The sequence below is a fragment of the Ixodes scapularis genome, unplaced genomic scaffold (assembly GCF_016920785.2).
Source record: "Ixodes scapularis isolate PalLabHiFi unplaced genomic scaffold, ASM1692078v2 PGA_scaffold6__148_contigs__length_123643588, whole genome shotgun sequence".
Lineage (NCBI taxonomy): Eukaryota > Metazoa > Arthropoda > Arachnida > Ixodida > Ixodidae > Ixodes > Ixodes scapularis.
This window is the reverse complement of record NW_024609881.1, coordinates 102,190,239-102,215,870: the sequence shown is the minus strand read 5'-3', so window position 1 is coordinate 102,215,870 and position 25,632 is coordinate 102,190,239. Positions and strand designations below refer to the sequence as shown.

Sequence of the window (25,632 nt, the reverse complement as noted above, 5' to 3'; positions counted from 1 at the left end):
ACTTTATACAGAATTGAAACTTGGCGATATGGGGCTGCACGTACAATGTTCGGAACATACAGCTCTCTGGTTCAAACTGGGGATGTGGCGAACTATGGAGAAATTCTCATTTCGACTGTTTCGGCAAATTTCCGATGTTTTATTGGAAAATAAATAAGAAATAGACGATGTTCGGCCTATGGACAGTGTTAGCCGGCCTCTGCACGAACATTTTAAATGTTGGAGAACAAAAAGTTTAGAAAGTAGTTCATATATTATATAGAATTATTGACTGTGTTCCCACTATGTATAAAACAAAAGTGGGTACTTTTAATTCCTTAGTTAGCAAGTAATCAAACTGCTGAAGTAATTCATCCACCAAATATTTCACTTTTTCGCCGTCAGGCGGTGTCAGATTGCCTTCAAAGCTTCGCACCTGCCAACGAAACTCGAACTTCAGCTGTACATCTCTCAAACTTCGCGTTGGTAGTTCGAAAAAGACGAACCTGGACGACCTTGAACATCATCGCAAGGTTCGCGACATCCCTAGTTCTAAGCAACCATTGATAAAAGTTAGCCAATTTATTCAAAATTCATGATTTATTATATACGCCAAACTATTATCACCTGAATTCATATGGCAGCAGAACTCATGCGCAAAACAAATAACGACATAATTAGACTTTTGTAGGCAACATCTGCAATATTCAGATGAATCTGTCTGCAAAAAGGATTCGATGGTGAAAATCAAGCGGTGCACGACACATATCTACAGTGAAAAGCTGACGGGCAAACCTGCTCGAAGATTGTTGTGCTCACCCCAGCTTTTGGTTTGAAGGTTCTTGCGATGAAAGTAGCAATATTATAATATTGTGAATTTTATCCAAGGTCCATTTTCCAATATCTCCATCATGCCGACATTACGTGTTCGAATTGCACCCTAAAAGATAGATATACATGGTTTAGAAGAGGTATTTTTTACATCACAAACGTGCAAAATATTGTAAAATAGTTTGTTGTTGGGCGAGTTGGTGAATATTTGGATACATGGTTTTGCGCGAAAAAGAGGCGCACAAAAGAGAGAAACAAACACGAGCGCGTGTTTGTTTCTCTCTCATGTGTCTGTCTTGCGCTCGTGTTTGCTTCTCTCTCTTGTGTCCGTCTTTTTTGCGCAAAATATTCATTCGTTAGATTACATCTTGCATTTTCTACAAACCCTTACATGATGGTAGCTTTCTTTTGATAAAAAATGTAAATGGTTTCTATTCGTTTACACTTTATGACACATGCCTGTAGATAAGAGAGTTGAAGAATCCTCAGTTAAAGTGTGTTAAACTTATTCGGTTTCTTGTTTTAAACACCCTTATCTTACGGTTAGTGTATCCCTGACTTCTAGTTAGGGATAGCCTTCATATGCATAATGCATCGGTTAGAGAGCTGTCAAGCAATGCAAGACATTGTTACAAAAGATTATAGATTTTTAATTCGCGACTAGATAATTTGTGAAGTTTTAAACAATAGTATTATTACTGATGTCTTCAGCAATTTCTCTGATATTGCACCATGTCTCAGAAAGAGAATAGATTTAATTAACATTTACTGCAATGTATCGGGCATATTGTTTTGAATTGTTATTAAAATGAATTATCTGTATGGGATTCCATTTAAAATGTAATTGTGTTTTCAGGAATGATGTGATTTCGGGTTTAGATTGGAATTTACAAGGTACTGAAACAGTGTCGCCGATTAGAATACACGGGTATTGACAAAACGCACAAAACAAAAACATTGACGTGCTATGTTATGTTTGTACGTTTTTTTAGTATATTTTGTAATTAGGCATAGTAGCAGGTACTCTATCGGTATGTGCGCTAAATCTAGTCTCATTATCTTATGCGTGTAGTTTCGATACCTTTCGCAGTTTCTTTTTAAATCTATAAATGCAATAAAACGCAAATGGGATCTGAAATTTAGTGCGCCTGGTCTTGTTGAACGGGCTAAAAAAGTAAAACACAAAGCGTATTTAAAAAAAAAAAAAATATTGAGAAAAGTTTTGCTTTTCCCTGGTTTGTGTCAAATTCTCAAATTTGTATGACAATCTTCGCGTCTCCCGGAGACGCATTGGCCACATCCGAGCCTGGTTGGCTTACTCTAAACACACTTGTGATTCATAAGGAAAGTGGGGATTACATTGTTGAAAAACGGCACGAATTGATACCTGATGTTAAGATTACGGAGACACAAGCTGTCATACCCGAGTCGTCCTATCCCACAGTTACCCTTCATAGGAACGTGGTTAAGCTCCCTAATTCGGCAGGTTAAATACCGTGGCATTCATAGGAATGTATGTTAGATAGCAGTCGCTTCTAAATTGAACACGAGGTTTACCTTTTGGGCTTCGCCGAGTTCCATCTTGAAGTTGACAACCATGCTCGCGGCGAAGCACACAACTTGAACGACGGCCAAGTTGTATCCGACGCATCTACGTGGTCCGATACCAAAAGGCTGGAACGCTGCCTTGCAGTACCGTCCTTTGTTTTCACGGCCAAATCTGCAATCGTGATTCACGAGCATGTGCGGCGAGCGACACCGTTAGTGGAAATAGCTGTAATTGGCGTTTTTTCTTTAGCATAATAACTAGTTCCTTTAGGTTACTAGTTTGTTTTAATACTTTTATGTGCGCTCAAACGTAGACAATAAAATTCGTCTCTATACACCAAAAAGATCAGTGGGTTGGAAAAATTTATTTAATAGGCTTTTTGTTTTGCTTTTTGAATTTGTAGCTTATCGTGCCCAGTCGCCACTAAAAGAAAATAGCACAAACGAGCTGCCGCCGTGCCCATAAAGGACGACACGTTGCACCACCTTCATGGAGACACATTAGGAGTGATTTGCTTGGCAGGTTCCACCTTTGTAGCACGGTGGAGGTCTGCAGGCAGCCGACGTTGCCACCGCGCACTTTTGGAATGTCGCTTCTCTGCTTCAGGCTGTCATTGGAAATGCATCACTCTGCAACAGTGATGTAGACTTTTACACAAAAAGTAACAAAATACGTTGCGAATAAAAGAAACGCGTTGCCATAGCCATCACCGCTAAAACGTAACGCACGCTTGTGCGTCGCTTTTGATTAATTAACAAAAACGCTTTATATATTTATTTATTCACTTACCCCCAGCGCCAGATGGCATTACAGTGTAAAGGGGGATATACGTCAAGTGATAGATTAAAGCAATTTGAAGAAGCATAACCGAGAGCGCACATGTATAAACTTTGAAAAGTAAAAAAAGAGGATACTGGATACAAAACAAAACTTCTCCTCACAATGCCTCAAAGAAAAGCGCCATTTTCCAAAATGTCTACAACCTCCGAAGACAAGTGGTTCCATTTGCTATTGGTTTTGCGGAAAAATGGTGATTTAAACTGGTTTGTGTTACATTTATAGTCTCGAATCTTTAGTTCATGATTGAAACGATGCGGGGAGAACCTGTAATTTCCAACAACGCAGCGCCGCGTACGGTGATTTCACCATTCTCGTAGTCGATTTCTGGTGCGCTTTCGTTTAAGTTCCGAGTGTATTTCGCACGTGCGTCTAAGGCAATAAATAGAAGAGCTTATTTATAACTTCCTTTAGCGTCAACGAGCACACTAGGGGCACTATATTTGACCAACCAAAAAGGTAGTTGAGTTTTCATTCATAGACGAGAAAGAAAGACATAATATCGCATAACAACAAAGCTATGAATTGGGCTTTCGTCTCTCCCAATACTGTGCTCTCAGGACGGGATGCAGGAATGACCGATATTAGTTTCGATTGTTTTAATATAGGACATACGATGACGGAAACCGAACACATAATGAGCCTAGCTTGTAGTCGAATCTGCGTAGCAACCTTGGTCAGAAATCCCAGAGAAATTTTGACACGATAAATTAGTTAGCATAAGAGATGCCAGGATGATGACGCCGGGTTACCCAAGACCAGGATCTCCAAAGCTGATAACTTTTGCCGGAAGGTTGCGAATTACGTTGCATACAGTTAAAGCACACGAAGGAGTCAGTCTTCGTCAGTCCTGCAACCACGATGACACGAAATATACTAAGTTTTTAAAGGCCTATAACGCTTGACATAGCCATCGTGTTGCGACTGTTGAAGAGAGAAGAAAATTTAGCTCAAGGTCAAAATTCTACAAGCAGTGGCGACGTCGGCTTCCCATCTGAAAATTAGTATCAGAGTTTTTTTTAGATACGTGGCGGTATATGAAAAACAAAATTCTTCACTGCATCAAAGGCATGTAACCAACATAAAAATGGCAGCTCTTGAAGTTTAACCAGTGGAAAAATATATGCTTAGCAAATAGACTGTTTGCAATCGAAAGTGATAAGCCAACTTTGGGGGATCATACATGCTTTAAAGGTAAAGGTACAATCAATAAACCCAGCTCTAGAGCACTTTTAGGTAAATTTTTATTTTCTGACTGTCCGTTTTTTTTTCTAGAAAACACCAAAGAAACAAAACAAAACAAAATTTATGTTACCTGTCAGGGTCAAACTTGCAGGGATCGTCCCAGCATTCTGGGTCTTTATGTATTTGGAGTACGGGAGCCATAATACATGTTCCAGCCTTGAATGTCTTCTCCTTGTACGTAAAGCTTTTCTTTGCAGTCCTTGTGTGAAACCTGCAATTGTAGATGCAAGTCTGTTTGAATTGGGTAAAGACGTCTTTCCATTTGTGTTCAGACAGAAGCGACGAAAGGCTATTGATTATCATGCAATTAAATGCAAAGGTGCAAGCGAGCTGGACATAAATGACGAAAATAATATCTGGAGAGAGGGAACAAGATGAACTAGGGACAAACACAAATGTCCAGCTCGCTTGCACCTTTGCATTTAATTGCAATATAATTATAACCTCAAATAGCACGATTCACCCTAGTTGATGTTAGACTAGTGGAGGCTGAAAAAAACCGTTTGCTCTACTGACGTCTGAACCTTGGTTAGTTCAGTTGGTAGAGAACTCCACTGGAAATGGAGAGGTCCCGGGTTTCATACCCGGACCAGGCGGATTTTTTGGGTCGCGCACCAGTCACCTAGCTTTGTTTAGAGGTTTGTGTCTGTCCCTTGTCCCTCGTGTTCCGCCTCTCCAGGGATTATTTTCGTCATTCACGTACAGTTCGCTTGCACCTGTGCATTTAATTGCATTATAATCATATCCTTAAATTGCATGCTTCACCCTTGTTGGTGTTAGACTGGTGGCGTCTGATAAAACCCGGTTTGCTCTACTGACATCTAACCTTTGGTTAGTTCAGTTGGTAGAGCGCTCCACTGGAAAAGGAGAGGCCCCGGGTTTGATACCCGGAGCAGACGGATTTTTTCGGTCGCGCACTAGTCACCTAGCTGTGTTTGGAGATTTGTGTTTGTCCCGTGCCCCTCTTGTTCCCCCTCTACAGGGATTATTTTCGTCGTTTGTGAAATGATATTGTTACTTTAAAAATTGAAATGGCAATAAAAAGATTGAACACATGAGGATCAGCTACACCCAGAGTATCCAAATGCCCGTGGTGATTATGTGGAGAAGTCAATTAATGTAAACTTACGTGACTGAGGGTGGATACAATCGAAGAGTCCCGTTGATGACCTGCCGCGTTTATTTTTGTTTCTGGGTCACTGTGTCATGATCCAAACATCCCTGCTCAATGAAATGTAAAACGTAGGAGCATTAACTACACAGTACTGATGTGTGCCTAAAGTATGGCGTTGATATACCTGCGTAAAATGGTACAATCTCCAAACAATGCAATTATAATTAAAAGCAATTATGTTCCTGAGCTTAACACGACAACAAAACGAACTAATCCGACGTTACATAAAATATGAAAAGTTAAGGTAGTGATTTAGCCTCATTTCGGTTAAAAGGAACACCACTATTCTTGAAAAACATTGATGCGTCTGTGAAGAAGAACATTAATAAAATAGGAAAGTGGTAGGAGCTGGTAGGAAAAAATTGAAACTGCGCCTCTTCATTGGACTTATTCGTTGCCAACGTTTTCCTGAGACAGCCTCTTTATCTCGTTAAGAATTGCTAACCTTTTAATGAAACATAAAGCGACGGAGTTTTCAGGAAACTAATTATGAGATCAAAACAAGCGTAAAATTAAGTGCAAAAAATACATCATTTAGCAACTTTTAAGTTCTTTAGAAAACTATACTTGCGTTCGTTTTAAATATTTCCACCTCAGCAGTTGAAGTGACGGCTGTGTATAACCTTCCTTGTACCACAATTAGTTCCCACTTGTAATGTTATAACTTATGAATTCTTGTTCCCGATTATAATAAAACAGTAACATTGACGTGATCTCTTGCGTTTTTGCGCTTTCTTCAATAGTATACAGTAAAGGTACCAAACTCAAACGAATACTGAAAAAAGTCTGTGGCACGCCATTTTTCGTTTGTGCTCTGCACAACGGTCAAATGCACTGTAGAAGTAAACAGACGGCGCAAGCGCTGACTCTCAAGTCAATATTTACTGCTACAGAACCTTGCCTTGCATGGTTTCAGCCCGCATCTTTGCGCGTGGTTTTCTACGTATCTCATTGGTCGTCGAAACTCTGTTCGCATTTCTGAGAGCTACTCTGACGAGTTTATTTCAAGTTCTGGTGTACCCCAGGGATCCATCCTGGGACCACTTTTATTCCTTTTGTTCATAAATGATCTTGCTTACCGTATTACAGATGCAAAAATTCTTTTGTTTGCCGATGATGTTAAGCTTTTTATAAGTGTCAGGTCACTATCTGATTGCTCCGGTCTTCAGGCTGACATAGAACGTGTTTCTGAATGGTGTGCCAAAACCGCTTGTCACTTAACCCCAATAAAACTAAATCAATTGTGTTACCCAGAAAGCGTGACATACTTTATTTTTTATATAACTTGGGAGGGGCCCCGATTCCTCGGGTTCCTTTTATCAAGGATCTTCGTGTATTCATCGATACTATCCTTTAATAATCACGTGTCTATAACTGTTAATGCAGCACTGAGAGTGTTGGGAATGATTTCACGGTTGTGTCGTCAGTTTTCTACGCCCCGTTGTTTACTGCACTTGTTTAAGACATTAGTGAGGTCAAGATTAGAATTTGGCTCAATCATTTGGAATTCATTAACGTTAACTCAGGCTATTTTAATAGAAAATATACAAAAACGAATGATTAGAATTGTGTGTGACCGTTATATTGGAAGGAAATATTTTTACCATTATGAAACGTTACTTGTTCGATTTGCGTTGCACACGCTTGCTGTGCGGAGGCAATACAGAGATTTTATATTTCTTCAGAAAGTTGTACACGGAGAAGTGAATTCAATTGATCTGTTGCATTTCATAGACTTTCATGTTCCGTCAAGGATCAGTAGGAGTGTGCTAACCTTTAACCCATCTTGTATGTCATCTGTGTCTCCTTTATCGAGAATCCAATTAGCATTTAATAAGACCCATCCTGACATTTTTCTTTGTTCAAACCAGTTTATGTTTTATGTGCGAGAGTGGATGTCCTTGAATTACCTATTGTAAGGCGGGTTCTTGATAGTCTTTCAGTTTCTGTTATTTGTTTATATTTTCATTGTGACAAGTATTTTAATGTTTGATATAGTGTTGTGTTTTAATTTTCTTTATGTGCACCACATCATAGCATGTAAACTTGTTTGTGGGCACGTAAAATAAAGATTTATTATTATTATTATTATTATTATTATTATTATTATTATTATTATTATTATTATTATTATTAATATTATTATTATAAGGACGACGAATAAGACGTGTTAGAACTTATATAAGATACTGTGTAGTTCGAAGAGAACGTAAGGACACAAGTGAGCTTTTCTTTACGGAGCATTATGAATCGACCATACACTGAGGTATACGAAAGTTGACATCAAAGAGAAATGAAAAATATCGTCTCAAGAGACGTTCCCTTTCTCTTCTCTTGCTGTCAAATTTCGTAATTCAGTCTCGGGTTCCCTAAAAATACTACGTAGTGGCTCGGACAAAAATACTTTAATTAATGTTAACTTGTATCAATATCAAATTTGATACACTGATGCCTATAAGGTATATTTCTGGCGTTTGATTATTCCCTATACTTTAATATTATGAGTTAAATAAAAATATAGTTACCGAACTTTCAATCGACGCCTTCACCTCTCCTCTCACTTTCTCTTGGATATTCGGGTGCATGGCTAGTAACAATGACCGGAAGCCGAGCGTTACGGACGTTGTTTGAAAACTGCAAAATTAAAGCTGCGTTAGTTTTCATTTGAATTTATTTATTCTGTGCACGTTTGAAAGAGAGCATCACAACCTTCGGCAGTTTTGTAATATTGGAATCAAAAGATATTCAAACATTCATTATTGCGCCGGTCAAGGGGCTACTTTAAGTTTCAAGACATTTTTTTAAATGAATGCGAAAGTGCAAGTGATCTCGACAAGAGTAACGCAAATAATCCCTGGGTAAGGGGTTAGACTGCTGGCAACTGATAAAACCCGTTTGCTCTACATGGCGTTTAACTTCTAGTTAGCTCAGTTGGTAGATAACTCGACTGAAAATGGAGATATCCCTGGTTTGATACAAATATCAGGCGGATTTCTTCGGTCACGGACCAGTTGCCTAGCTATTTTTTTTAGATTTGTGTTTGTCCTTTGTTCTTTTGTTCCCCTTCTCCAGGGGTTATTTTTGACAGTGTTTTTAAATATTATTATCAAATTGTATATCAGATAGATGGATAATATTTTTTTTTGCATTGAACATTTTGATTGTATTCTGATAAATTCACTATCCGCACCGTAAGTATTAATAACTTTAAAAAATTAAGATGCTCCATTGCACAGCGATAAATCGGGCAGCTTTTCCCGAAGGAAGAGGTGAAAGGGATAGAATGTCGCGGCGTTTTTCTTTTTCGACTAAGGGGATAGAAGGGAGTCACTGAGTTAGTAGTTTTAAAACTATCCATTCTGCAAACTTTTAAGTTATACACTTTTTCGGTTGCTTTGTAAGACATGCAGCTCACAATGCAGTTTTTTTTCGAATTTGACAAGCTTGATTTTCAACATGCTTTGACTCTGTTTATTTGCACTACTTTATATACACTAACTTTCTGTGTTGCACCTATTTTCAGCACATGTATGATTACGCTGCCTTTGACCTTTATCAGTATTGCCCTTTCTTTATATCAAAAGAAACTCAAATGGTTAAATTTTTATTTCAATCTAACAGTGTCGAAGGTAAGGGAATACGTAACCGTGCTTATTAAGCGGCGCTTTATTGATATCAATCAGTGCTTACCTTCCAACCAATATAACAGTCGTCAGCAATACCAGTTCTTCTTCAGAAAAGTGACGAACATTTCCAAGCTTGGCTTCTGGTAAAATGAAATAATCAGGTAATGTAAATTTACTGTAATTAAAACATAGTTTAATCACTGGTAACGTTGGTGCTTATTTGGTTTACACTTTTGTAACGGGAATGCAGAGACAAGTAAAATCAGTTTCGCGTCAGAAATAAAACCTCATTTTATTAGTAATGTAGCTAAAGATTTCATGATTGTAGTATGAAGTCAATCATAAGTTGACGTTTTAGAAAATGTATTTAAACAAAACAATGACTTCCATTATGATCACATCTGTGTTCTTTTTATTTTTGCAAAAGGTGCAACAGATTCCCCTCAAGAAGCATTCTAACATTTTAATGCATTTTAGTTGAGCATCTGTATAGGTTATAGACGCCGGAGCTACGGGCAGAAGCTTAACGAATGTAAACTTAAGGGCCGTGCCCCGCGCACTTTGCAGACACCTACGGTTATTCGCAAGTTCCAGCTAGGGTGTCGCCGCCCTGGCGGACAACCCGAAAAACGAAGAGGGTGATTGTTTTGCCGTGCACGCTCAGAACGTGGGTCACAGAAGCTCACAAGGCCGTCCTAGACGTCGTGCTCTAGGCGTCGTTCTCGACGTCGTCGTAGACGGCGTCTTTTAGGTGTCGTTTTCGACGTCGTTCAAGACCTCGTCCTATGCGTCGTCCTAAATTTTAGTATGCGAAGAAACATTACTCGGAAGCATGTTTCCCGCAGGACTATAATGCTTTCGCCTTACTACACATAAGGAGTCTTAAGTAAACTCCTGTAATATTTTATTGTGTATAGAAACGTACTGGTTGAAGGGCTATAGCTGCTGCGCCTTCTGTTCGCTCGAGGCCTAGCACATACTAAATAAACTCCAACCGACTTAAAATTAGGCTATTTAACGTAAAAAATGACCGTATTTCCACGTGGTGAATGATGTTGATTGGGGTAAAGCTCTGGTGGTGCTTGTCTCCGATGTCGAGCCTTTCGTTCGTTTTCATCCATGTCAGAAAAAAAAATGGGAGGTATGGAACGTGGTCATATAGGCATTTGAGCATTTGACCGCAGCACCCTCTCGTCTATAAGCGTTGATCCAATGCATGCAACGTTTAACGCGATTATATGCGCATTTGATCGCAACGCCTTCTCCTGTATAGACGTTGAGCGGCTACATGCAACGTTTCATCCATGATACAAACCCCAGCTCTTGAGTTACTACCGCATCTCAGAGCCCCCTACTCGTCCCGCAATCGTGGCCGAGTGGTTAAGGCGATGGACTAGATATTTATTGGGGTCTCCCCGCGCAGGTTTGAATCCTGTCGACCGCGCAAACATTTTTTTTTCATTTTTGTTTGCCCTACACGAGCACGTGAGCGCGTTAGCTCACGAGCACGATCACGAGCACGAGCACCAGTAAGATCGATGGGAGCACGGACGCCGGACGGACAAGGCTATACTCCGTTTCACCTTATGTTGTACCGCAGCGAAGGCTAGAAGCGCGAGCTCATAGCATTGACAGCTGCCCTTGGTGCACGAGAGCTTCTGCCGCCGAGATGTGTCCTAGAGCAAGGAACTTGTGCTTGTACCCTTTCCTGCGGTACAACACAAGGTGAAACAGAGTATAGACCCTAAGGAGCTTCGCCCCTAAAACGAGCAGCGTTTACTCCCTCAACTCGCAGCCAGAACAAGCGGCCACGTAATCTGGAGCCGATTATATGCCGCCAATGTTGATCATAGTAACGCACTGGGGTTGGCAAAGCACAGGATACGCGCCGAGTTCCCGATATTGTTATTGCTCGGCTAATGTCGTCATTGCAGCGATTGGACACGGGCCACTACCCGAATGCTTCTCGAGCTAGTAATTATCACGAGCCCAAATCGAGTGCCCACGCAATGCTTGGGTCCAATCTATGAACCGCATTCAAATATCGTCACTTGGGGTGTACTGCAATTCCCACGTTACGTCCTCAAATTTTGCAAAGGAGAGTTTGAACGAAAATGATCGCTTTTGTCCTTGAAATTACACCGCAACAAAGGAGTTTCTTGGCCAGTGGCGTTGCGTGCGAGTATCCTTAATTTACACTAGTGCCAGTAAGCTCGTGTAAAGTGAAAAACATTCCAATTGAGTATCGTTGCACCGCTTCTTTAAAGGGGCGATGCAACAATTTTTATACTTTGCGCAAATACCGCTTAAAACGGATCCTTGACGTTAATGACCTATGAAACACGCGTTCGTTTTTCACCCCACGCAATAGAAGTCCCAGAAAAAAAAGAAAAACGAGCATCGCTTACTCCCTCAACTCGCAGCCAGAACAAGCGGCCACGTTATCTGGAGCCGATTATATGCCGCCAATGCTGACCATAGTTACGCGCTGGGGTTGGGAAAGCACAGGACTCCCGCTGTGTTCCAGACATTGTTATGGCTCGGATATTGTCGCCGTTGCAGCGATTGGACACGGGCCAGTACCCGAATGCTTGTCGAGACATCGATTGTCACGAGCCCAGATCGAATGCGTACGCAGTCTTCGCGTCCACTCTGTGAGCAGCATTTGAATACCGTCACCGCAAAGCTCGATGACGTTGTCCCGGGGATCGTACTGTTTCCATTGTCCCCACAGCTCCGTCATCGAATTCCGGGAAGGAACACAAGGCGGCTTTGGCAGGATAGACTGAGAGAAAAGCTCCGCTTTCATCCTTTGAATTCCGCCGCGACGAAGACGTTTCTTGGTCAGTGATGTTGCGTTCGAGTATTCTTGGGCCCACTAGTGCCAGGAAGCTGGCTTAAAGTAAAAAATATTCCTGCCCAATGTCGTTGCACAGCCCCTTTAAGGTGACACTACAACATAGCAACTAGCTTGCGCTAGCCTCCCACCTGGTCGGAGGTGTGCATTTTTGGCGCGTGCGCTCGTTCTGCTAAAGAACACTTCAAAGTTTTTCAAAGTCACAATCTCCTGCGTTCTTGCTCTCGGTATTGGCTGCTGTATCAACTTATGTTAGAACAGAGTATAGACAATTGCAAGCATGGTGCCCCGACTGGTGCACCGTGCGTGCAAGCTCGAGCAGAATGCTAGTGAACATAGCTTTGGCAAGCTTGTAATTTCACGCGCTTTCCCGCACCAGCGGAGACATGCCGAAGGCCAATCGCCACACTTGTATAGGGGTATTCCCACCAGGGAGAAATCCCGGGGATTTCCCCCCACCACGCGCGCATCACGAGGTGAAAACGCGAGGCTTTTGCACATTGCAAAGCCTGACGTTTTCGTCGTGGGATGCGCGTGCCGGGAAAGTGTGAATACCCTTATACGCCATATTTGAAGGCGTTGTTTAGAGTGCATGCTCAGAAGGAGCTCACATTGATAGCCTGCTAAGACTGAGAATCTTTATGGCGCTGAATGCACGTTGCCAAAGAACTGTGGAAGCTGGCCGTCAGCACGCGCTCACCAGCCGCGCACACGTCACGTGACACGTGACGCTACCGATCTGACCTCACACACACGCTTGCACAGCTTGGCGGCGAGCGCGGGTTTACTGAGAATTCTTTGCGAACGGTGCCCGATCAAGCTATCGCGTTCCACTTTTAAAGGCGATGCTTAAACGTCCCTCAATTTTTTTAAACATAATAATTACCACCAGCTTGACCTCGCTACTGTATTCATTCGAAATACAAAAATTATCCATTCAGGATCTTGTATAAACTAGCAAGGTTGAAATTTATCCTATCAACTCCAGTGAAACAAACCTTACGGGTTAAATCATCTTCTTACTTTCAACAATGTTATTGTTGTGGATCCCCGGGAAAAAGAAGAGAAAGAAAAAGCTGATTCTGGCGGTAAAGAAGAGAAGAGGGGCCGTGAGAACGAGAAGGGTGTCTTGAAATGCTTGCGTTGCGGTTACGCATCTGCGGCTACGCTCCGAAGGGAGACTACCCTTGTCTGCTGAGGCTCCCGTCAGGAAGGCTACGGACCTCGAGGCATCTTCGGACAAGCATCCGGGAGGAAAGAAAACGTCTCGCCAAGACCCGTGGCCGAAGCCTAGGTTGTGAGTGACAGCTTAGCAGGCACTGATTTTGGGGTACTTGATAACATGTCTAACTAGATCTTGCAGCCTTTATCGGTCTTTAACTATAGCTGTTTTCGCGCTGTCCCTTTTTGTTGTTGTTGGGAAACATGTATTTGCATCTTCTCCTATACTCTCTCTCTCTTGTCTTGCCTCCGCGGAATTCGCCCGTCATCCTGGACGAATGTGACAATAGAACTGCCAGTCTGATCCTATATTGTGTTCAGAGGGTAAGGTTGTATAAAAATAGAACGTAATTTCGATACGTATATATTTTGATTTGGTGTTTTGCGAATGTTTTCAACTTCTCAGCTCTCCGTTCTCTTTTCTGTTTTGCACTGTATTGTATCTGTTTGTTTTATATACATTTTTTATATTTATTCAGCTGTTCTCATTGCCCTTTTGTGTCGGATTGTAGTATATGATCTTGTATTTCTTTATTAAACTAACGTCCAGTAATACTGCGCCACAAGTATTGTCCTGCAGTGTCTTGCAAATAGAACATAAATATTACAATATTTGTCTGAGTTACAACACTCCAAAGGACAAGAGGTGATCTATGATGAAAAACAGCGCGAAAAACACAAAGACGCAGAGGGAATTACACACAGGACAGTGCGCTGACTATCAACTTTCTTATTTTGAAAAACATGAGTGCTCAAGGTATTCTTTTTCTTTCCACTGTGAGGTCGATTCTTTCTCGTTTCTTCGAGGGAGAAGTTATTCAAGGTTCAATAACAAGAGCCATCTCAGTGTCCCTGAGGTGACGAATGGTAGGCTCAGTCAAGTCTTTTCTTTTTTTTTTATTTGGTACGCTTTAAGTATCTCTCTAGACGACTGAGCTTGATGTTCGCACAATATATTTGTGTCTCTCAACTGGGGCTCGCAGCCGCAGTCATGGCAATGCATTGCTAAATAAGAGTATGCTCAACCTTTTACGAAGCTGTGATGTCTGCGAAGTCTGATGTTTAAGCATAGCCCCGTTTGTCCGACGTATGAGCGTCAGCAGGAGTATAGAATTTCATAGAATGTCCCCTTTTTACAAGGCACGAAATTCGTACCGTGCTTAAGGTTTTATTCATTGTTGTCTTTTTGACTGTTTATGTTGGCGCGTTTTTCGACCGCGGCTGTAATATTGCTCAGTTTGTTGTGGACTGAGAATACGACATTGACCCCGTATTTTGAGGCGACTCCCTTTTTCCCGTGAGAAAGGCGGTTAACATAAGTTTATGACGGCTACATTCTCTTTGTATTTCTTAGCTTTAATCTTTGTGCTCTTTCTTTGGGATTCATTTGGATTTTTCGTATTAGCTTGTCACATGCCGATGAGATAAGTGTGTCAGGAAAGTTCGAGTTTCTGAGCCTGGCGATTCGGGTGGAGTAGCTTTCTTTCATCTTGTGAATGCAGTATTCTGTTAGTGCTGACTATGAGCATGAAATAGCGATATTATTCTTAAAAAGTTTTGAATACGCCGATCTATAGTCAAGTGAGCTCTTGATGGTTCTAGGGTGGTGCATCCAGCATACATGTTCTTTCCTCTTAGACGTCCACTGGGAGATCCAAAACCTACTGTTCAAACACCGAGCTCGGTTGCCTAGGGAAATAGTTGAAGTCTACTATATAGAAGCAGAAAACAGAAACGTGCGCGTGTCAACTATTTGTGAACCTCAGGGACAGTGAGATGTTTTTTTCTTTGTTTTTTTTTGCGATTTTGAATATCTTCTTCTTTGAAGAAACGAAAAAAACTACCCCAAAGTGACAGAAAGAAAAAGACCCAATGCCCCACGTGCTTTTAAAATAAGAAAGCTGATAGTCAGTGCCATCTCCATGTGTCCTCGTGTGTTTCCCGCTGTTCTATATCACGAACATATATTAAGTAGCCCAACTGTTCATTCTAGTGAGGTCATCGAGTACATATTCATTACCTCGTGTACTTTGAAGTGGTAATATTTTACATCGAGATTTCAGGTCCCCTGCTGCCGATTTTTGCTTGCTGTGTTTAATAACCATAGCTAAGTTGCATACATCAATTATATACACACCCGTTTTAGTTTGTACGAAGTGAACTCCTTCGATGTAACGCTATGAAGAATCCGTCATTGGGGCTCCTTGGCATGAACCATGGCCTGTCCAAGGAACGAATGCTCCTGATCCGTCCTCATAGTAATCTGAAAGAGGAATTGTATTATATGTACCGCAATAAAGCTTCAGAGATCAAAATGTCTCTGAAATATAAATGTTTTTATGCGCTCAATTTTATCGTATTCGTTTAACCGCTTTACCTTCTTACTATCAGTGATGTTAATTGTGTTTATAAGACGAATTTAAAGTGAAAGAAATGTAGACGCGCACACGCCTCGAGGCATTCGAATCAAATTAGGGCGAACTAACCAGCTTTCTAAAAATGGCACCACCACCAGTACGCGAAGTGTGTTATTTTATGTTTGAAACCATTTCATATAGCAACGCATCCTTTCATTGAGGCCTATATCAGCTCAACCGTGTGACCTTATATTGCGCGAAATATATGAGACTGCTGCGGGAATTACTTTTCTTATACGTACAAAAAGGTTTTTTTTTTTTTGCAGTTCCGTCTACCCTGAAGTCTAGCATCGTCACAAATTTTAAAAGAGTTCAACGGTACCACTCGAAACTGATGTCGACTAAGGTTTGTTACTTTCCTAAAGGCTTAACAAGCTGCTAGGCGTATTCCAATTCATTCTTCTTTTTTTACTTTCCAGAACAAATTTTTCATGTGGTGCCAGCTGCGCTGCACGCCATGCTTCCCGGATTTATAAGTCGAGGCCGTTTCACATGGTGTAATTTTTCTTCGATAACATAGCGATTTTCATTGTTTCGGGGTTAATATCGTATTCGCAGTCGCACTGTAACCGTACATTTCCCGATTTAAAAAAAAAAGTGGGTGGTGGTTGAAGTACGTGCTCTGTCCACGGGATTTTGGCCGTTCGAGTCTGTTGCCCTATGTTAAAAGGACTTCAGGTGAAAGCAGTGTGGGACAAAATACTCGATAAAAGTATTTAAGTTAAGTTACTAAATACCTGCGTCATGAAGTATTTAAAATACTACTCAAGTTACTTTCACTGTAAGGTCTCTTGAGTAGAGTACAGATACTTAGAAATGTATTTCAGTTACTTTTGAAGATACTTCCGCATCGCTTTATTTGTATCGACGTCATTGACAACGACAGCTATTTAGCTACGCAAATCTGGGTTACCAGAATGGTTATTAACTCGCAACAACAGAAAACGAGAGAAAAAGTATCGTAGGGCTATTTTATGCAGTCCGACTATAAAGAGCAACATATTGTCACGAATGATAAATGATGACGCGGCGAATAACTGAAGAAGCTAAACGTTTAATGGGGCCAACTGGTTCCTAAAACAAAAGAGAGAAAGGCTAGCGTCGCAGGCGTCGATGTCAGCGAAACGGCAGGATCGACCGCTGGGGCGAGACTGACTCCGGACCGCCCCTCGGAGCACCTTTTGTACCCGCGTGGGTTTCTGGAACATTCGCCGTAGAAAGTTCGGCACGTAGAACTTTCGTAACTCAATCAGGCGACAAAATTCTCGAACTTACCAGAGTGTCAAGTTGAAGGAATAAATAAGAGAGAAGTCCGCTTTCTGGTATCGAACCCGGCGCCTCCGGGCTAGAGCCAAGCGCGATAATCATCCGGGCACGCGCTCGCTGGGCGACGCGCGGTGCAGTATCACTGATAGATGTTACAAAACATTTCTGAGACAAGAAGAAAGAGGTCGCTTTAGCTATTGGGGAGGAGATCAGACCGTGGCGCCCCAAGCGGTTAACTTTAGAACTAGATGAGGACAATAAATACAATGGCTCTTTTGTTACCATTCCGGCCTGCATGAACGACGCAGCATGCATGGTCCTCAGCTAAGCACAAAAGCCGAAGTGGGTCAAGCTCGCATCCTCTGAAGACTGCTTTCGGGACAGATCCGGCACTTAACGTCATGGACATTCCCACAAGGCCTGTGGGGATGTCCATGACGTTCCCACAAGGCCTGTGGGAATGTCCATGACGTTAAACATTGAGGTGTGGGGACAGCAAACGGGATAGAGCGCCTGGCCGATAGTGACATTGCTGAATATCACATCCGGCGGCGCACCTTAGACGCATCGTTGAACTACAATCCATATTCCCTATACGGGGAGTTCACTATAAACGAACTTCAGACACGGATATGAGTGAATGGATAACAAAGAGAACCCACATAATAGCCACGGCACGTCACCCTGCTCGCTGTTCGTTTCCTGTCCTGTTCTCTGGTTATCAATGTTCACTTAAGGCCCTGTCACACTGAGGCAACACGACGGCAACAGCAACACAACACGTTGTCCAACAGTCGGGCAACTTGTTGCTCGCTCCCCGTGTTGTCCGACAAAGCTGTCACACCGCGGTAACTGCACGACAACATGGACGACAACTAAAATGTTGCCTCGGTATGACAGCTTTCGGCAACAAAAACAGCAGCAACTTGTGTTGGACAACGAGTGTTGCCCTGATCGCTGGCTGAGCGAATTTCGGGCCGGCAACACGACAACATAGATAGCTTCGATGGTAGAGTTAGTCCCCTATCAATAAAGTCTTACTCAAACAAAGGCTTGGAAAACGTTATTTAACAATAATTAGGGCTGGCGTGCAGCTAAAATATTTTCGATTAATGTTTTTGCTGCGTAGTTACGGAAAGCGATTTTCGAAATGGTCACAGCTACGGTCGTGAACGTTCAGACTGGTTTTGAAACTAGAACTCCCGAGAGACCACCGCACATTACGGAAAGTGAAATAAAATGGCATGCCTACTCACCCACTAATAAAGTATAATAAAAATAATCCAGAAAACCTAAGATTAAAAAATCGAAGCATAAAACGACCACTCTGATCGTGATTGTTGATGCTTGGAACTTGGGAACAGCCGCTACCAGACACCTGATTTGTTTTGAAAATACCCAGGACGTTTTGTGGGAATAAAGCGATCACGTAGCAGCGGTAGGCCAGTAGACAGCGTTGAAAAATATTTATTTCACCGATTGTTATGAAGGCCGATGGTGTCGGTGTCGCAGTTTTGAAGCACTGTCAGTTCAGCTCAACACCACGTTACAAAAGACGCTTTGGGGTACTGCCGGTGCTAACGCAATTTTACAGTAGAAATAGGAATTGCATGTAAGAACCGGACAGAATCACTTCATACGGTGGCGTAAATCCCGAACATACCTCAGCGATGTCACTTTCCTCAGTTAGGGCTATCTGCTTTGTCAGCGAATGAAGAACATCTTGATAAAATAAAGAGCGTAAAATACTCCCCGTGTCAAGTTTTCTAATCACAGTCACTGGTTGATGTCGTACCGTGTGATTCCCGGCCCTTCGAACGCACTAGCACTTTGTAGAGTCACATTTCCAGCGATTCCGCGCCGCACACGAACGAAGGTAAACAATCAAGATGGCGGAGTATTCCCCGTGTTGTCCTCGCCGTCAGCGCGGTGTGACAGGGTTGTCGGACAACAAATCGGGCAACACGCGGTTGCCGGGCGGCAGCAACATGTTGCCCGACTGTTGTTGTTGCCTTGATGTGACAGGGTCTCCGGCAACACGACTTTCCCGTGTTGCCGGATAGAGTTGTCCAACTGTTGCCTCAGTGTGACAGGGCCTTTACAGAGAGTGTTCGCGAGAGCAATAAGCGTCGGACTGACAACACAAAGAAGAAAAAAAACCTTGACGTTTTGCCCCAGCGGGGTCAAATATACAAAAAGCAAAACAAGAATGTCTACTTTTTTGTGTGTGTTCACTTTTCCGGATGGCATCTTTACTTCCGTAAAACCACACCTTTGGTTTGAGGATTTTTTGGGGGGAAAACAAAAGGCGCCTTTGGGAAGGCCGAGTGGAGAACTTTCATTGTACAAACTTTCGGCTGAAATATGAGTCACAGTCGGCAAGAAAGCGATATTTTCACGAGCTCAATCTAAGTCACCGTAGCTAATCGGAGCTGACAACAGGATTCGGTTGCTCGAAAGAATGCTCACGTTTCCTCGTGCCACGCCCACCCCACTTCATACCGAAAAACTTGGAAAATGGCGGAATGTCAAAATGTATTTAAGATAATGAGTACAAGATACTCGGAACTGTAATTAAGATAGAGTATTAAATACTCTTTATCAAAGGTATTTGCAAGATACCAAGATACTCCAAAAAGTATTTAAGATAGAGTATCTTGAGTAGAGTATTTGAGATAGGCACAAGTCTGGGTGAAAGTCTGTACATTTTGGGCCAACACGACCTAGAATGATCGAAGCCCGCCTGCACTATGATTTCAACGTCATCATGATGTCTCATGTTACTACATCCGTAGGTGATTAAGTTACGCGGAGGCAAATGAGGTTGTATATAAGCTTTGATTATTCTGTAAGCAGCATCAACTTAGGAGACGCTGGGCGTAGCGATTCCAGAATATCCCAATAATTTTCATGAGCCAATCAAATTGCAGTATGAACCTGAAAAAATCCCAAATAGTAAATCACAAATCCCGACGACAATAATCCAGTGCCTTCGTTTCATAAGATATCACTCGCTATGTTTTCTGCGTTCACATTAGGAAATAAAGTTACCACTGCCTTCTCCTAGGTTAGCACTGTAGACTTAAAGGCAACTTAATTAATTAAAGTGCGATACTTACTTTATTCATTTATTTACACAGGATGAGTTTCTTAAGCTTAACAGATTTGTTTTAAAAAAGCCGTGAAAGCTACTTTTATGCTGTTTCTGTGAGTGAACTGTGTGGCCAGGGGCACAAAGTATTGAAGAAGAAAGGTGACGATCAGTCTGCTTATTAAATAAAAATCGTTCATTAGTTTTATATTAAGTGAAAATAGATACATGGTCATAATTAGGAGCTTGCTGAGCGTTATCAAAATCTATCATTCATTTTAAAAATGCTTTGAGCAACTGAAAGCGTTAGAGGCAGCTAAATTTTCCTCGCGTGGAGCAGGTAAAAGGTCAGTGGCTAACATAAGGACGGAAAATGACGCGGGCTCGTTATCGCACGGGTAGCCTTGCACCTGCTGAACTAGCGGCCACTTTAGGGGAGTAGTGCGCTTCTCACGCACCCAATTGTTTTATTCTAAGAATAACTGATTTAGTGGTTTTCGGTGACGCTCGGCAGGTTTTTAATTGGAATCATGTGTCTATTGTTAATATAAAAATGTAAATAACAGTTTTTACTTTATTAGACCACTGACCGTTACCTTAGCCTTCTATACTAGGTCCCCATAGCCGTATTACTCACCTGCAGAAACCGCATAAATGAAGCTCTCACGTCTTTTCTCTTTTAACGAATCTGGTGTGCTTTTAAAAACACCTTATATTGGCTTTCTTCTGCTTCGCTAACGCGTCAAAGGATACATCTGCTGTGATTAAATAAGTTTGACTAATGTCGTTCAGTCCAACCGGGCGTGGCTTCTCTTTGTCCTGATTGGTCCTGATATGGATGAGCTGACAAGCTATGGTTGTGTTTATCAAAAACAGGTACGGGAAACACCCTTGTGGTGCCGATGCTAATGAATTTAAAAAGCTTGCTGCAATTCTGATGTCGATTTGCAACGCCCATTCGCGTGATAGACCACGTGCCAGTTTGTAACACATGGGGTCGGGAACACGGGCTCAGAGTTGCTAATCGGCGACGAGCATCTGGTTTTGCTAATGATTACGTAAGTTAATACTAAATTCTGCAACAAAAAAAAAAGAATTATATTTTTTCTCAAAATACATTTCATTTTGCTTTCACAAAGCGTTTCTCGTTTTGCTTCTCAAAATGAGCACCAAAATGCTCTCACAAACTATTGTGGATGCCTTTCGAGTTGATCCAACTAAACTTAGGTACTGAGGAGGGAGAGGAGAAAAGACGAAGGACCGCTGTGGAAGCGAAAGGCAGCATTACTCAGCCCATGCTCGATGAAGTTTTTGAAGTTCGAGACAAAGACGTAATTCAAGAAATCAATGTCGTTGACCACGAGAGTGGGCACAGCTCCGCTGTAAAATCTAGAACAAATTCAAAAACCTAAAAAAAAAAAAATACTGCGAGAAGGTTGGGGTAAGAGAGTAAAAACAGAAACGAGCTGGGGAAGATTGAACATAATAAATGCAGTTGAGAAACCGTTGAGTCATACACAAACATCATGAAATATTTAAATTTTAGAACCAGAAATCACTTTTTTATGATTATTATATTAACATTATCAACTAGAAAGACCGTAAGAGTAAACTGATTTTATAATTTACAATAGTGCCTATATGATGTTTGCATCCGTGGTTTTAAATCACGACACTTACCTGAACACCTTGCCGTATTTGTCGTGCAATCGCAGCAGAGCATTGTGTCTGCCCTAAGCAGAAAACAGTTAAAATGTTCAGTAAAGCGAACAAATTATGTGTCAAACCACATCTTTGGTTTAGCTGCATCTTGTACTATTATTGAATTTCATTGAATTGTACGGTGTACCAATTGAAGAATATGTTAATTTTTTAGCTGCTGTCTGTGTGCCATTGCACGGGGCCGGGGACCTTTTAAGCTGTTCCGCAGCTTCTTTTTTTTCATGCTTCCTTTTTCTTCTTTTGATGAGCGAATTAAAAAACAAGTATACTTTATGTTTTTTGTATGTGCAAGACTAAATTAGCAGAGGTAAGGTCACCACGAACGCGAAGTAAAGAGAGCCATTCACAGCCGGTATAATAAAAATCGCCATTGGAATTCCGAAATAATTCATTTGAACAAAGAAACTTCAGTCTTTGGGGAAAAGTTAAGCCTCGTCTTTTCACAAACATAAAAACAAACGCACGCAGCTCCAAGCACTTTGATTTGACATAAAGCAAACTTCAGTGAAAGAAAGCATATGCCAAATTTCTGGAGCTTATTAAAAATTTCGAAATGATTTCAGAGAATTTGAACTGAAATCAAGTTGTTTCGACAGCAGAAATGATTGTTTTTGTGTCTACTGTACCTGCTGGCCGAAAAACATACATTTGATCGTTCCCCGCAAATAAGAAAAAAGAAATATTATATTGGATAAGGTTAAACTATGCCCATCGTGATCGAATCACAACCACTTTAGCTAGTGTACGAGCGCACAAGCTTGCCTGTGCGCTGGGTATCTATTTTTTGGTTACGCGAACAATATATAGCTTCCGCTTTTTCTAGGCGGGAATCCTTCCGTCTAGAGAAAAAAAAATACATTAAACATTGAAAGAGGTTCTGCTATTACAGGGTTAGGTATTAAGTTGAATTGTGGACTATTATATTATAATTTGAACGTGGGGCAATCTCGCGTATCTAGTACTATTTGATATTGGTTTTAAAGAAAGTTGATTTACGTTTTGGTGGTATTCCAGAAGATTTCGGCAGATAATGTTGGGTTCAGGTCCAGGGATTCCAATATTTTCAAAGTACTCGAAGGTTTTCTTCCTCCACCTAGATTTTTAAAAAGCCGTTACTTTTGTATTAAATCAAATATTTGTAGACGTGCTTTAGAGAATTAATAGGTTAAGGAAAACGCAGTTTTGTCTGGACAGAAGTGCCGAACGATAACAACAAAGTGAAGAAGGTAACAACAAGACGGAGAGCATTCTCAACTGCAAGCGTGTTAGAAAACAAACTGACCTAAGTACCTCACAAAAAGACGTCACTTCCAGCGACTCAATTCTCTATCTCCCTCCATATTTCTCTTAAAAGTAAAATTTTCTTATCTAACGGGGCTACAGACGGCTCTCTGATGCACTTAGGCGCCCCTTGTTTAAGCAACAGCAGGCTCCTGCTTAAATGGCCATGCGGGAGAACACGCAGCAGCTATCAAACTGACCCGGTCTGGGCATTTGTCAGTGCATTGCGATCGATGCCCGTGCACCTTAAACACAATTATCCTGAGACAGCACAGCCAAAAAACAACTGGGCAAATTCGCGTACCGACAGTGCTAAAAACAATGACCGCCGTTGAGTATATCAGTGAGCCGTCTGTGGCCAGGTTAGATAAGGAAATGTTATTTTAAGATTGAGAGAGAGACAAAGAGATAGAATACGGTGGCTCGAAGTGACGTGGTTTGATCAAGCTATTTAAGTCACTGTATTTTCTAATAATCTCTGTTGCGAGTGCGCCCTGTGTTGTCGTGTCCTTCTTCACTTTTTCCCTGTCCTTCGGCGCTTCAATCCAATCACGAACCAACAGCCCCACGTAACTTTTTGTTGCTGTTTGTTATCATGGTTTCTAAGGTAAATCTTAGATATAGTGTATCATTCTTTCTATCCTAGCGCAACGTCTGGGGTGTCTTCGTTTCACTGATTCCGGATGTTGCGTTAGACTATATTATTCTACGGCTGAACTGCAAAAACTATCATAAAGCTTTGTTACTGAGCACATTTCACCTTGAAAGATGTATGAGGCGATGATTTTTATGACATTCGGTGTTAAACCTACAGAGAAACAAAATTTAGTCAACAACTTTCTATAGCAGCGGAAATATAACAAGTCTTCTCATGTTTACTTCTAATATAAATAAAACTTTCCCCTAGGGAGAACTTCACTCCCGGATTAAGTTGATTTCCGACTTTTTTTATTTCTGAATTGGCAAAAAAATGTTATCACATTTGTATGCAATGTGATAAAAAGTTATTTCCTTTTGACTATCTTATGTGAACTACACGCTCGAAAGAGTATTTAAATTAAAAAGTAAAGAAATGTAGGTACCCCTTTTGGTTATATTTTTATAGAATGTTTAGCAAGCAACATATATAAGAAGCGTAACAAGTCACAAATTTATATAATTCGGTTGTACAATAAGATGCGATATTCAGAAAATCCACATCCAAGAATTCATGTTGCGTCACAAAACAAAACAAAAAAAAAGTTCCCGGTTATACTTTAGGTCAGGAGATCAGAAAAATTCCCCAAATGGACGCAAAATATTTTTTGTTGTTGGTGGGGAGACGGATTTGACATCAAATTTTTGTGATGAAGTCAGAAATTGTTTCCTTTAAGCTGAGGTAAAATAGCGCAAACACAAATGTGGGAAGAAGAATGCAAAAAGACGCCAACTCTCAACTAAAGACTTTAGTAAACAAAAGGAAGCAAAATAAACAAAAAGAACACCACATTCCACATCTCCGCTTGCGCATCCATCACCTTGCTCCCTGATAGCGGAATATTTTTAACGCGCCGTGGCCTGATTGTCAACTTTCAGAAATCTACTTCCCAACTAAACAGCGTCAGTGATGGTTCAATGATTCAATCTGTCTCCCCGGCGTAGATGTTGTACTTCAGTACCTCCCGTCGTCACTTTGCTAACCACAGGACGGTATACTCTGTAAATGGCAACCAGCCCAGCTGTCAACCTTATTACATGTGCTCGATGATACGCCTCGATAAGGAATTTTGAGACTCAGTCTTTCAAACTTCTTATTGCTCAATCTCACAAACTTCTTATTCGAAATATTTCTCTAGGCTATATGATGAAATTTACAAGTGCTAAACATGTAAGAGCTAAGAGTCTTAAGCTATTTAGTTGTAAGTAAGCATTTACGTAAAACCAATATTTTGAGACGGTTAGCTGTTTACATGTTTAGTCCTTAAAGCGTTATCATATCGCGTGGGGTTATATTATTCCCGATGACCCATAAATGTATTCACATTACTTTACCTGACCAGAATGACGACTGGAACGACGATCAGAGCGCAGAGAATGGCAAGTAAATACATTTTCCAGGACTGATGTATAATGCAGAGATCGGCTTTCGCGATCTTGTTTCAAGATTGACTGAAATACAAACGCAAAAAAACGTGTTGTTGATTATTTCGATCACGGTATAGAGTAGTGCTTGGTCCGCTTGAACGCGCACAATGTTTTTTACACAACTTCACAGGAGTGCAGAACATGAAATGGCATGTGCACTGCCTAAAGCAACTGACACCTGCAATGAGAATTCAAAAAGCTTTTGGGATGTTCCCACCAGGACATGGTGGGCCAATAAAAGGGCGACTCCGGTCAATATTTTTGAATTTTATATTACGACTGTTTTCAGCTAATTATAAAAACAGTCCTGAGTTACAAGGTTCAATTATGTTTTTGATATTGAGTGTATAGTTTCATAACTATCACGGTTCAAAGTTCCGTTTCGGGCATCTACGGCAAAACAGAAACTATC

General features: G+C 41.3%; 1 protein-coding gene across 1 annotated transcript in view; it reads right to left on the bottom strand.

Annotated features, from left to right (window-relative positions):
- The window catches only part of LOC115309334 (cytochrome P450 3A17), a 74,688-nt gene extending 49,502 nt beyond the window's left edge, over positions 1-25,186 (bottom strand). The window contains exons 1-3 of the mRNA XM_040221241.3: positions 25,128-25,186; positions 22,812-22,908; positions 21,774-21,826 (exon numbers count right to left, since the gene is read on the bottom strand). Coding sequence (XP_040077175.3) covers positions 21,774-21,826; positions 22,812-22,908; positions 25,128-25,186 — 209 coding nt within the window. The remainder of the gene's footprint in view (positions 1-21,773; positions 21,827-22,811; positions 22,909-25,127) is intronic.
- Positions 25,187-25,632: the final 446 nt, after the last annotated feature.